At 37.7% G+C, this 12,577-nt stretch overlaps 1 protein-coding gene across 1 annotated transcript in view; it reads right to left on the bottom strand.

The window, feature by feature from the left end:
• The window catches only part of IL1RAPL1 (interleukin 1 receptor accessory protein like 1), a 770,634-nt gene that overhangs the window by 6,966 nt on the left and 751,091 nt on the right, over positions 1 to 12,577 (bottom strand). The window contains exon 9 of the mRNA XM_075097466.1: positions 10,329 to 10,472. Within this exon, the coding sequence (XP_074953567.1) occupies positions 10,329 to 10,472 (144 nt within the window). The remainder of the gene's footprint in view (positions 1 to 10,328; positions 10,473 to 12,577) is intronic.

Raw genomic sequence — 12,577 nt, 5'->3', positions numbered from 1 at the left:
CATCCAGGAGTCCCCAGACTCCCAGCAAGCATGCAGGAAGCCCTTCACAGCTTTGTGTTTTCCAGACCATTCACTAGAACAGGTAATTTACCTGTGAAAATATTTGGCGTCAGCACATCTGCTTTTTCCAAAAAAAAACCCGCTTCATCAGAAAATTCCTGATCTGCTCCTAATCATGAATCAAGTCATAAAGGACTTGATATTACTATTTATATTATGTAGTAGTACAATAATTACTGACTTGGCTATGCAATAAGTTCAGATAGAGGCTGGATTTATTATTCAGTGTCAGAAAAAAAAGGCAAAAATCCAAATTAAAAACAAACAAGTCTGGTGGCAAACTAAGCTTTTCTTTAAAATGAGAATTTCCTTATTTCCATTCATCAGCAAACAGTTAAGTCTTCTATCCAAGCACCCTTGGAATGAAAATGTGATTGATTGTTGTTTGCACTTTGACTTTAGATATAGATTATGCCATTTCAAAGATTTGTTTTTGTCAGGCTTCTGTGCATTAGCAATAAACTGGAATATAGTTACTCATTCCCTGTTTCCTCCCACACTTAGGAAGAAAAATACCTGTTAATAACCAAAGGCAGGGATGTTGATCATTTAATCTGAAACTTTTCTTCTTTCCCATGGAGATTAAGAGCAATTATCTACATATACTTTTGTACCTGAAAGCACTGTCATTCCCTTAACCATTTAAAGATTCTTTTTTTAGAAACATATCAGAATAAGTTTATCTTGCATTGCATTGCAAAGCTGTATTATGTAATGGCTGTCCTTTAATTTAGTGAACACAGCTGAGTGTCACATACAATATCATGCAACAACAACGCTTTGAAACGTGTTGGTGTAATAAACTTCCTCTTCCCATTCTTTGTGAATGGATAAGTGATATTCAGTTATGTGGTTTGTTTCAGTTATGTAGTTGGTTCCTGCTGCCTACAGGTAGTGTATAACTAGGATGGAGTTCTTCAGCTCAACATACTCCATTTCTGTGAAGTTTTGTTGTTGAAAATATTGAAATATTGAAACAAAACCTAAAGCAGGCTTTGTACGGCCAAGTTCAACTGACCTGATGCAAAAAATGTCTTTGTTATTATGATGTAGATAACCATGACAGCATGTGGAAGCTCTGGATTATTTCATCACGATGGCATCAAATACAGCCTGTGCTCAACGTACGACGCATTCAGTCTGAAACCACCAGCCTTTGATCAAAACAGACTGTGAGGTACAAACATTGCCATATAATTTTAACCATTTTATAGAGTTGAAAGCAAGGACACTCAGTAATGGTCATGGAGCTCACCACAGGTCTGACAAAACTGTTTGGATCGACCTTAGGGGTAAACACTGAGGGTGAAATGCCAGCTCCATTAATAGCACACGGAAACATTGCTTCATTTAGTTGCCCAGGTTGTTAGCCAAATCATCTGTTGCAACATTGCAACATGCATTCTTTAATGTTGTCCATTCCTTTAGGTACTCAACCAAATGTAGAATAAGTTGTCATACTCTCTGTAACTTTCTAAAGTGCTAATCCAGCGGAAGTGTTATGAACTTTTAGGGGATGAAGTTGCAAACACAGCTTGTTATTCCAAGGACGTGCTCAGCAGCAGTCACTTAAAGGCTCAATGTAAGCATAAAATGAAACCTAGACTCTATATGCATCTACTTTGTCACATGCAAATGAGATCTTTGGGTAAGTAAATTGCTATCAGACGTCCAAGAACTCATCTGTATGCATGCTCTTTTAACAACTCACATGAAGAAATGGTAAGCTGGTGCCTACAGAAAGATAGATAAAACTTCCTCTTCTAAAGGGACCAGCAAACAGATTAAATTTTGAATTTGTATTGCAGATGTTCTTGTTCTCTAACGATTTCCATGTTGCACCCCAAGAAGCCAGCAGTTTGGGCCTTTGAAGGTTTATTGAACCTTAAACATTGTAGATATTTCTTCTAATGGGGAACAGAAAAATTGTATATATGGATGAAAAATTTAAAACAATAATTTAAAAAGCCTTCATAGGGTTAGTGCTTTCTTATCGGCCATGTTCAAGCAGATGAAAACTCTGATTTTCAGCTGGTATGATATGTTTTAGCACAAGACAGATTAATAGATCAAAACAAAGAGAATTCCCACAATGTCATATTTCATAGTGAATCTTATTTTAATTAAGCTGTAAGACCTAGACACGAGGGTCAACCCATGCCTCTGTGCATCCTGAAATCTTCCAGAGTAATTAGCAGTGCCTTCAGAAACATTCAGTGCACTGAAAGCAGCTGACCACTCGCAGGCTGTTCTGCAGCTAGATGTAGGTGGCAACACGTCTGGCTTCGGCAGATCTTCCATTTCTATATCAGCAGGGAACTGGACAGCTGATTCCCCTCCTTTGCCAGAACACATGGCAGCCTAGTGAGGACTGAGATACTCATTACTGGAGCCTAGGAGCAATGTGTTGATTTAACTTGGAGTTTCAGGATTTCAAGTGGGGTTCTTAGAAATGACATACTGGATCCTCCCAGTGCTGCAGGGAGTTGGAGTCAAGCCGATGCAGGAGGCTTTCCTCTTTAAAAAACGTGCTGTGCTCAGGAAAGGTTGCAAAGTACTGAGCGTTGAAAATTTCCCAGAGACTGTAGCTGCTTCAAAATTATAATGACCATGGCATTTCATAATCTGTATTTGTTTCATTATTTGTGGGGCCACATTTAATGTACACATTGCAATAATGTTCATCACCCTTAACGTAATGAAAAATATAATTTAAATGCTTAGTTGAGTAAAATGCCCAAATCCCAAGTCTTTCAAAATGCTTATACTTTTCCTCACACTATTTACTGTTGCTTATGAAGCTCACCGTAACATTTTCTTTTATTTTTAAATGTCAAGCCCTTTTAATGTTAATAATAATTAAGAACTACCAACACTAGCTTTTTTCCATGGCAAATTATTTAAGTGTAGCATTCCGAACCTATCCTTGTGCAGAGCGGGTAATGGTGAACTGGAGGGAGGCTTTGTAAATGCAACACTGTGGAAGAAGTTAAAAAAGTATAATCAATGCTAAATAGGATCTGGAGTATTCTCCATAGCACCATAGACCAGGACACCATAGGCCAGAAAAAAGAAAGGGTCCTTTGTATCTAGTAGGCACATTTATAATAATATTAAAGCAATGAACACACGTTTCTTTTTCCTTCCTTGTTCCCTTTTATTTCTTCTTCCCCCCCCACCTTATTTAATTTTGAAAGTCTAAAGAACAAGAAGAAATAAAAGAAATACCAATTTTAAAGTTGATTTTATACAGACATTTATGAAAACCCCAAGACATCGATGCTGCGTTTGACATTTCTTGAAAATTAGGAGGAATTCCTGGCAGATAAAAATTCAGCCAAAAAATAACACAATGACATGATTTCAAGTATAAAATAAATTCTCTGTGTCAGCTATACTTTCCTTGGTTTTCTATAATTGCAACTATAAATTTTGTCATTGACAGATACACAAGATAGAATATTAGTTATTTAAACTGAATAACCTGTTATTAATTTTTCTCTTACATTTAGTCTAATTCTGTATTCCTAACTAAACAAGAGTGCATCTCAAACGTTTCTCAGTCATTCTCACTAACATGAAAGTTTAAACATTACTACTACTGAAGACATTCTATTTTCAATATAAAAAACTGACAAAGCATTAATCTTAGATGTTGCTCTTGACAGATATGAAAACGCAGAAGCCCGTATAAGAGTTTTAGAATATTAGAAAATTATTAAAGTAAAGAAAGAAAAGATGGTGATAGAAATTATTCTCTTGGTTGCCATGAATTATTTGCAGGTCAGTCACCAAGCTTAGAAAAAAAATATTATGAGTACATATTGAAAGACTGAATGTTGACTATGTAGCTGGAAACACAGCATAGCATAGTAGTTATCTATGAAAGACTGGAAGAAACTAGCTACTGTTTAAAAAAGGAGAAAATAGGAAGAAGCACTAATAGTGTCATGTAAACTCTGAAAATGGAAGAATATAATTTTTTCTATACCAAAGAAATTTCTAAAATAAAAAGTGTCAAGAAGCGATGCTGTTATTATGGTTCTAATTCAATAAAGTAACTAGTTACTGTATAAAATACATGATTAATTTTATCTATATTCCTCAGTTCTGTTGATCTCAGTGACAGTACTTGTATCTCTTCATTGGGTTAAGCATTTTGAAAACTGGAGCTAACAGCCTTCACCTAGGCAAAAACAGTGAAAATTTAAGTAAATCATTATAGATATAAACAAAACTCAAGGGAGAAACGGCTTGGAAACAGGCTGTCAGTCTAAGATTCTTGGAATCAGATGCCAATATGCTGCGTTCATCTCACCTACCTCAGAAATCTGCAACGTGCTTTGGTCTTTGATAAAAAAACTTCAAAGCTTAGAACCATTTGACAGAGCTGCTGATTGAGGAGCAGGAGATATCTCAGTCTTCATTGATTTTATATGTTCGTCTTTTTTTTTTTCTACTTTACATCTGGACTTTCTAACCTATAACAATCTTTCAGTTTGGAATATAAAGATGTTTTTGGTGATACTGTTATTTCACTTTTTTGTATAATGTTATGCATGCACTTTAGATGCTATAAAATAGGAAGAGAGAAGAAAGTAAGAATTTTTCTTTGAATTAGTAAGTTTCAAGGACAGAATCTAGAAAATCCCATATTCAACAGAGACACAAACTGAGATTTTACTGTTTGAATAGTAGATCAGATGTAAATAAATACCATAAACAAGTAGAGTTAAGAGAAGCTCTTCTCCGACAATAAAACTGTAATTAAATAAGAGGAAAATCCCTTTTTGTAACCAGTAATACTTAGAAAGATGAAAGGTGCACTTTTCTAAAGGTGATTTTAATATAATTTGAAATTGATAACCGTAGAGCAGGATTTCTTATTGCCACAGTTTGCCAATAGCCAACAAGAATACATAAGCAGTGGTGAGGCTGCGATTGCAAACTTATTCTCTAGGTCCCCGGGGAAGATTCTGTAATTGCAGTCACTAACTTCAACATAATTTCAGTCCAGCTACACCTGCATAGCATAATCATTAACACAAGAGCTTTGGTGGTGCCTCAACCATTGGTAAAAGTTATGTTTGAAAGTTAGCAGCTAAGGCACGCTGAAACATTAAGAATCTCAAAGCATTGCCTTTCCTTGCTGTGTAAGAGGTTTACTTCATGAAACCCAGGAAAGCACTAATAAGTATATCTTACCTGCTCTTGTACAGTTAATAAGACATTATCTGGGCAATCCCATAGGTCTGTCCATGAACCCTGCTAGTCTTTTGCAGCTAAATAGTAGTAAGGACAAAAATCATGATTACCTGAGGACTCCCAGGTGCAACAGAGACTTCAAAGCAGAAACGGTTTCATCAGTCTTCTAATTTGAGCATTGATTTCCTTCCCCTCAGTGAGCAGTAGAAACTCGTCTCTTAAGAAAGTGCAACCAGCACAGCCAAGAAACAGCCACTACAGATGTCATGTATGAAATCCAAACAAGATTTCCTGAATTTAGACAGCTCAGAAATGACAGATTTTAATCACGCTAGGAGCATTCTGTTTTATTTTAACAGGGGGCTAGGGGCTGGGAAAGCAGCAACCTGCAGAATGGAAAGTGAAGCCCAGAGGAACCCCACAGCCCTGGCTCCCAGGTGCCTGCCCTGCCTGCACCCCAGCTGCACAGAGGCTCTGTCTTCCCTCAATTCATCAAGGTTTCCTTGGCAAAGAAAGCTGAGAATAAGATCGAGGACACCACAGAGAACTCCTGTCCGACGTTGTAGAAACAGCTGATGGGACCTAAAGGTACCAAGAGTCATTGTGAAGGTCATCATATCTGCTCCTAAGCAAAGCTTTCAATCTAGTTATCAGCTGCCTACGGGTTTTTTTTTTGCTCTTGAGCCTAAAGCTTGACTTCTAGTCAGCCTAGCTGTGAGAACGTATATTTATGTAAATTTCGTTAGAAAATTATTAACAGCACATTTGTTCAGACTTCCTTATTAATTTCTAGTTTTTTATTCTTATCAATTTTAATGCCAGCCTCTTAATGTAAAATTTCTTCTTTTTTGTGACAGTGTTCACCTCTTGCTTATTAATTCCTCCATACAAAAACTTCCCCAGTTTAAATGATTACTAATGTACCCAACGGTAACGGTAAGGGTTAGTGCCTGCAGGCTGTTTCTGCCATTAACTGTACCATATGCTCTTTTCTCTGAAACTGAAATCTGGAATGTAAACACATACATCTAAGTTCATGATTTTCAGTAATTTTGCCTGTCTGACCATGCCCAATGGCTTTCAGCCTGTCATCTGTAGACTTGTGGATTTATCCTTAGTATACCTCAAAGTTGGCATACGGACTTCTGCACATCTACTAGAAACTCTCAGGTATTGAAATGGCAAGAAAAAGTTGAAAATAGCTCTTTTGGTGACTTTGAGCCTCCTGGCCGCTTTAAGCTAACATCATAAACGGTGCTGCTTAGAGAAGTGGTCTGACTCCCCTCTCCACCCTCACTGCGGCTGTCATGCCTGGGGACTGATCCTTGCACAACTTGATGAGCAGGAGCAGTCTCGCAAGGGAGAAAGTTGTCCCAGGTAAAATCCTGGGAAAATTTCCATGGATTTTAGGAGGCCCAGCATTCAACTTGTGTGTAAGTGAAGAGCTGGTTTCTGTACAGTGGTGCTCTCTCTTCTGATAAAAATAGCCTTTTAAGGTCACAGAGTGCAAGCTAGAAAGAAGTCAGGGCATGTGTTGATCGCAGGTACTTGTGAACATTTGCTTGCATTTTTACTCCTCTCTGTTGAAGTACGATTGTTTATCAAGTCATTTAAAAACTGGGGAAGGCAGCAAGGGAAGATCCTTCAAAAATAAAAATACATAAACAGTAACTGCTAAAACACTTCTCAGAAGATGAACATGGTATAAAATCTTCTGTGTTGGAGCTCAATGTACAGCAAAATAGAAGAAATCTTCACTTCTAAAAGTGGCTTTCACTAATAATGTGTTAGTCTTTACCACGCATTTTATGGACAAGTTTTTTTTAAAATAAGATTTTCAGTTTAGAGCTGCAAACCTAAAAAAAAAATCGCCTGATACTTAACAATGACTCAGAAGTTCCCCATAAAGTATCTATTTTGAAAAATTTTGTTGTCTTCAGAATAATAGTGGACCTTTTTTTGTTTGCATAGCACTTCAAGGTATCATCTTCATTGTCTGTGTGGAGAGATCTTGAACTGAAATTCTCCACTTAAACAGAGTTGGGAGTTTCTGACCACCAAACTTGTAGGGGTGACTTATATCTTTGAGACACAAGGTCATGTCAAACACCAGCAGGTGAGAAAACTATTGCTTTGCCAAGGGTCAGAGTGTTGTTCTTGCCACTGTGCTCCAGCAGAGCACAGATCAGATCAGTCTAGGGACCAGATCAGTGAGGTCCCTAGACTAAACATCGGCGCATCACGTTGCATCATACCAAAGGACACAACACAGTGTCTGTCACATGGTCCTGTGGTGTGAAGTCAGCTCGCAGGCAGCTGGAAAGTATGGGCAAAGAGCAGGAGGAAAAAGCACTAAATGTGAGCTGCACTTGATTATATTCCAATTTAGTAGGAAAGGTAGGGAATTAACCATGGAAACAAAAAAGAGCACATCAATACCCATTTCCAGGAGACAATAAAGGCGAGGCTGAGCTAAAGGGTTTGCAGGAGAGAGAAAAAAAACAGAGCGTCTGGTCCACAGGATGAGAGAGAAGATGAGAAATTCAAAGCTGCAAGTCAGAGAAATGAGGAATCAGCAGCTGTGATCACTTGCTTAATCTGCAGTACCCCTACAGAAAGTAATATATTAAACTGCCTTAGATGTAAGGGTTAAATACTTTGTTTTCAAAAGTTTCTCACAATTTACCCATTCCTCCCACAGAAATGCGTATAGCCTGAGAAAAAATTGATGTGTCTAAGGCTTGGAAAGGAAAGAGGAACTATGATGAGATTTGACATCCTGAAGGGCTTGTTCTCTGATCAGGGAAGAAATGAAGCATTGCATTTTAAAAGAGATTTTCAGCTGAAAATTTTAATTGGACCTCACTTTTAAAGTGTTTGAAATCCTCTCTAGATACAATATAGTGCACACAAAAAAAGCCTGTGGTATTTTGATGTTTGCTTATCGACATGCTGTCCCAAAGTATGGCAGAACATGGTGTAAATTATGAATAGCATGTGGGAGATCTGCTGTTGCACTCCAGGAGATGTGGTTAGAAGAAGATTTTAGAGTTCAGCATTTTGTGTCTGTCAGTAACAAACTAACCCAAAGGAAAGGATCTGAATGTACGTCTGCAACTTATTTCTGCACAAGCCATGGCTTGGTCTTGGTCTTCTGTGGGGCATTTTCTCCCCGTCTTCTTGCTTTTGCAAGAGTGTAAATGAAAGAGACGGAGTAAAAAGTCCAGCTGCAGTAACTTCATTGGTGCACTGGGTTTTATCCATGTTGCTAGTATATTGAATACAGTAGAAGCTACAGGTTTCCATTAGGAGTCTGCAGGTAGTATTTTTCTTCTTATATTACTATGGTTAAACGCACAAGCTATCAGTGCTTGCATTGATGATCTAAGGAGAATCCATACTTTTTCTTGTTTAATAATAAACTTTGCTCAGAAGAATAAACTGAATAGATATTGGTTGACCTCCTTTTGAATCCCAGTACAGTATCCTTTAGAGGTTGCTTTTTTTGTTGTTTAAAATGTGTGATTAAAGTATTGTTGTTCCCAGGGTGACCAATGTTTGGGATGGGAGGAGGGAGAGGCAAGTGTGTAACACCTGGTAGAGTAAGTTTGCAAATGAATTGGGGTGATTTGAGATAACAATAAATGACAGCTGTAAAAGTAAGAATTACTGATATTGGAGAGAACACATTAAATTGCATCTATTTAAACAATTATTAATTGAGCTATTTCTGCATAACTATTATTAAATTCACACAATTCATGCAAGTAAGTATGCCCATTTAAACTGGGGGCTGCTTTGTGGAGAAGAGAGGATCTCAGCTCCTGGAAAAAAAGGTGCCTGCCAAAATCGTCCATGAGTTACAGTCCCTCTGGGCCTCAGTTTCCTTCTCTGTAGAACAAGTAGAATAACCTGATTTTCTCCCCCGACTGAGCTGCTATATTAATGCATCCTTTCTGTAAATCCAGTAGGATACAAAATGTTCTAATGTTCTTGGGCTTGTTTTTCTGAGCATTTTCTATTTTGAATCCTTGTGCATTTTTAGATGGGAGGCAAAAATGGGTCATTCCCTAGTGATCGTATTATGGAATTCTTTTCCTTATATAAGGACCTCTAATTCTGCTGCTGCTCTTCTCTCTTATCAGTGACAGAATTGGCCAGCACGTTTTTTATCAGTACATATTTATTTTAATATGTCACAGAGGCTTCTGACCACAGGCCAGTACCTTGAACTGTAAAATAACTTTTATTAGTATTTCAGTAAAAAAGAAGGTCCTGTCACCAAAGACGTAGTGGTAGCACAAGACATCAGGAACTCTGACCCAAGAAACCAAACCTAATTAATCAGAGCCTGCAGCTCAACCCAGTTTGCTGTTCAACAGCAGTTTTGATTAGTAGGGCTAGAGGCAAAGACGACGTTTTTCTTCAGTGTTTAAAAAGAGAAGAGAAGAAAAGAAAATGCATGTATACATTTGACACAAACTGGCGCATACATTGCAGATTACTTTTGTTTAGGCTTGGTGTCCTTGAATCACAAAACAACTTTAATGGCCATTAGTTGCTCTCTCAGTGATTAAGTAAATGAACTCAAGAAAATGAACTGCTGGGTACATTCCCAAACACTTGGCACAGTTTATTGAAACTGATCCGTTTAAACAAGAGGTAAATTGAGATTCACTTCAACCTCTACCTGTTTGGCGAATACAATTAGGTAAAACACTCCCTAGCTTATGGAGAAGTGAAACTGGCTTTCAATACTGACAGAAAGTGAAAATCTTTAATGCATCAATGTTGGTAATTTACATTCAGCGTCGGGACTAAAAATCTAAAAGACATGGGTGTCTTCTGGAGCTCCAGAGAGCTGCACGTACATCAGCTCAGCAATCAATGCTGCTAATGTGCTGTATGAGGAATGCATATTCAAGTCAGTGCCTACTGCAGTGAGAAATAAAAATTGCAGTTGTTAACGCATCTTGAACTGAAATGAAATTTGGGCTGTGGTGGAGAGAAGTAAAAGACAGGCACACTTAGAAAGTAGGAAACATACTAAGAAACTGCCTTACCTCCATCTAGTTCTTCTGCTCCAAAATGATTCCTGTAGAACAGCATAATCTCTATCTTGTAACACTTGTAGATAGTCACTAAACAAACAAGCAGCAGCAGAATAGCACCAAGCCCACCAGCAAGCTCAACTGTGTACATCAGCTCTGCAAAGAATTACAAAATGCAATAACATCCACATTCCAAACCAGAGAAAGATTAGCAGCAGACCTCGGACTTACATTAAACATTAAAATAATGACTGATGGATTATTTATGTATTTATTTTGTATAGATCCCTTGAAGAAATAGCTAATTGACAGGATTTTTTCCATTAATAAATCAGTTTTTCCCGTGGCACACCTTCTGAATTGCTCATTTTAAAACTAACAATTACTGGCAATGTGTGTGTTTATATGAGTTTTGCATATATATGAAGAGATATTTGAAAACTCTCTTCCTTCTCTCCCTCTGTAGATAGATCACAGTTTGCTTTACACAGATAAATGTTGACATTCCACTAACAATGAAAGCAGAGGTGACTTTTTCTTTTTGCTGTAATGCAAACACAGCTCCTGCCTTATTCCACACACAAATAAGTTGAGTTTTGGCTTACTGGATAAGATTACATTAACTTGGTTTCTTTTTTTTTTTTTTTCCAAAATAAAAATAATAATAATTAAAAAAAAACACAACAAAAACAAACATGAGAGGTGTGAAGACAAATTATCCAAGGAACCCCACAGCCTCAGATCTCAGTTACATGTTAATATCTCTGACATAGTTTCCCAACAATCTGCAGTTCATCTTTACTCTCCACTTTCCCCAGTTAGGGTTGGCCTATGTGTAGTCACAGCAAACCATCCCGATTTGTCTGTTCTGACATTCTCAGTCAGACCATGACCCCCTGGTGTCTTTTCTGCACTCTGCCACTGGAGACTCACATGATGGATTGAGACCCTTGCCACGTAGCTCTGTTCCTGAGGACAGGGACTCTGGTCAAATGTGGTCACCACTGTCTACCAACAGCAGTATCCTCAGTGGGGCTGCTTATCAGTGCATTAGTAATATGCCATCATGGACTTTCACACCCCCCAGTCATAACCATTGCACACCCAAGGAAGCTCACACAGTTATATGGCATCCATTTTGTTGTTACTTTTTATTTGCTTACTGACTGAAAACTGGCAATGTTAAAAAAGAAGAGTGGGAGGAGGAAGAACATTACTAACAACATTGCAATCTGAAATGAGAAATAGATGGTATATCTTAAGACCACCCATACTTTTCCAATATCACTCAGTTTTGAGGAATGCCAAGAAATCAAATCTTGGAAAACCAAGATATACAGTATCCTTTTCCAGTGGGCAGCTTCTGAGTGAAGCAGGGTAGGCCTGAAGTAACCTTTATTGTGTGTGTGTGTGGCTATGTAGATATGTTACTCCAGCACAATACAATTCAATTAGAGAAATAAAATGTTAGAGGAAAAAGCGACAATCCCATTTATTTTGACTGCGCCTACTGAGAATCACACATTTTTTATTATTTTGAGGCAACTGTAAGAAGATTTCATTGCTCTCCAGAAGACACTAAAAGTGTAATAAAATAAAATAAGAAGGCATTTATATTCCATGTCATTCTCCCCCAAAACTGTGCTGGAAACTCCTTTGTGTTAGATATTTTTAAGACCGGCATGGTTATTTCAGACTTCCAATAATTTTCTGGTCCAGAGAGGGGAATGTTATTAAAAACACCCAACAAAAATTTGTTTGCATAGACAAGTAATACAGTATTTTAGAATATAAATGGAAATGGAAATTACTCTGCACTGGCTTACTATACCCTGTTTATCATTTTGTACTACAGGTGATGCAGCTGTTCAATGGTAACTAGAAGAAAGGCTTTAATATTCCAGGTTGCTAGGCACAAAAATACTCTATTGATGTGCCTGCTGTTATGACTCATTAAAGGCAAGGAAAAACTTTACAGCTGGAAAACAAAACTTTTTCCTAAATTAATGATTTGGAGATTGAATGGAAAAAATAACTGCAGGTAGTCATCTGTTCTCTGTCACTGTGCATGAAATCAGACTAATGCACTGCATCACTGCTGCCATCAGAGTGTCCCTCATAGTCTTCTAACACACACGAAACTGTCCTAAATTAGGCAACCAAAGCAAACAACAACATTCTCTAAGTCACCCTGCAACGTACTAGAAATTGTCTTTTTATGTGCTGCTGCCAAACCCATCTTGATCACTTATGAGCACAAG

This window comes from Phalacrocorax aristotelis, chromosome 1 (genome assembly GCF_949628215.1).
Source record: "Phalacrocorax aristotelis chromosome 1, bGulAri2.1, whole genome shotgun sequence".
In the NCBI taxonomy this organism is placed as follows: domain Eukaryota; kingdom Metazoa; phylum Chordata; class Aves; order Suliformes; family Phalacrocoracidae; genus Phalacrocorax; species Phalacrocorax aristotelis.
The sequence above is the reverse complement of the archived record's forward strand: the minus strand, read 5'-3'. Positions and strand labels throughout refer to the sequence as shown.